Source organism: Eufriesea mexicana, unplaced genomic scaffold (genome assembly GCF_001483705.2).
Source record: "Eufriesea mexicana isolate 0111107269 unplaced genomic scaffold, ASM148370v2 scaffold12690, whole genome shotgun sequence".
In the NCBI taxonomy this organism is placed as follows: domain Eukaryota; kingdom Metazoa; phylum Arthropoda; class Insecta; order Hymenoptera; family Apidae; genus Eufriesea; species Eufriesea mexicana.
The window spans coordinates 16,006-16,775 of NW_016920259.1; the positions used below are offsets into that span (position 1 = coordinate 16,006).

General features: G+C 28.3%; 1 protein-coding gene across 1 annotated transcript in view; it reads left to right on the top strand.

Annotated features, from left to right (window-relative positions):
* Window positions 1-204: 204 nt before the first annotated feature.
* The window catches only part of LOC108553730 (protein Wnt-5b), a 12,520-nt gene continuing 11,954 nt past the window's right edge, over window positions 205-770 (top strand). Inside the window, exon 1 of the mRNA XM_017908752.1 lies at window positions 205-284. Coding sequence (XP_017764241.1) covers window positions 205-284 — 80 coding nt within the window. The remainder of the gene's footprint in view (window positions 285-770) is intronic.

The following is a 770-nucleotide window of genomic DNA, read 5'->3' on the forward strand; positions in this document are numbered from 1 at the left end:
AGCAATAATGTTATATCATATTCTCGTACCTAAATTTTTGACTAATAATTTTTATGTTAATCGAAATTTCCTCGATGTTTAAATATTCGCTTTTGATATTTATTTTCTCGATTACTCTTTTTCTTTCAATAACTTTTATTTATATTTCGTGTATATCGAAATTTTAATAGTTAATACTTACATCGAAATTACTTTCCAGGCAAGATGGCAGCTTACCGCGGCTTACTCATTATTCTGAGATTACTCCTCATCGTCGCAGCATCGACGATACCAGGAACATGGATGTGAGTATCCCTCTTCGTGGAATTACTAGTCCCTTAAATTAAAGTTCCAATATCAAATATTTCGATTATGATGGAAATACAGCATAATTGACGAAATAATTTTATTTTATTCATTTAATAATAAATACCTAAAAGTATCCAACACGCTTGGTAATGACTCAGCCACATCATTTTAAACACTGTGACAACTCATAATTGGACTTCAATGAAAATCGAGCCAGATACATGTGCATGGTTCAAAGACTTTCGAAAAATTTAACGATTCTTAGTATGATGTACACGATGGTAATTAATTTAAAACTGAAAGTTTAATTGATAATAAACATAGAAGTCTCTAATGCATTCCGCCAAATTAAAAAAAAAAATTAAAAGGAAATATTTCCTTTATACAAAACACATATTTACTTACTAATCAGTTTAAATCCTTAAAACAAGTTTCATTTTATAATCCTAATAATTTATCTCACCCTCATATATATATATATA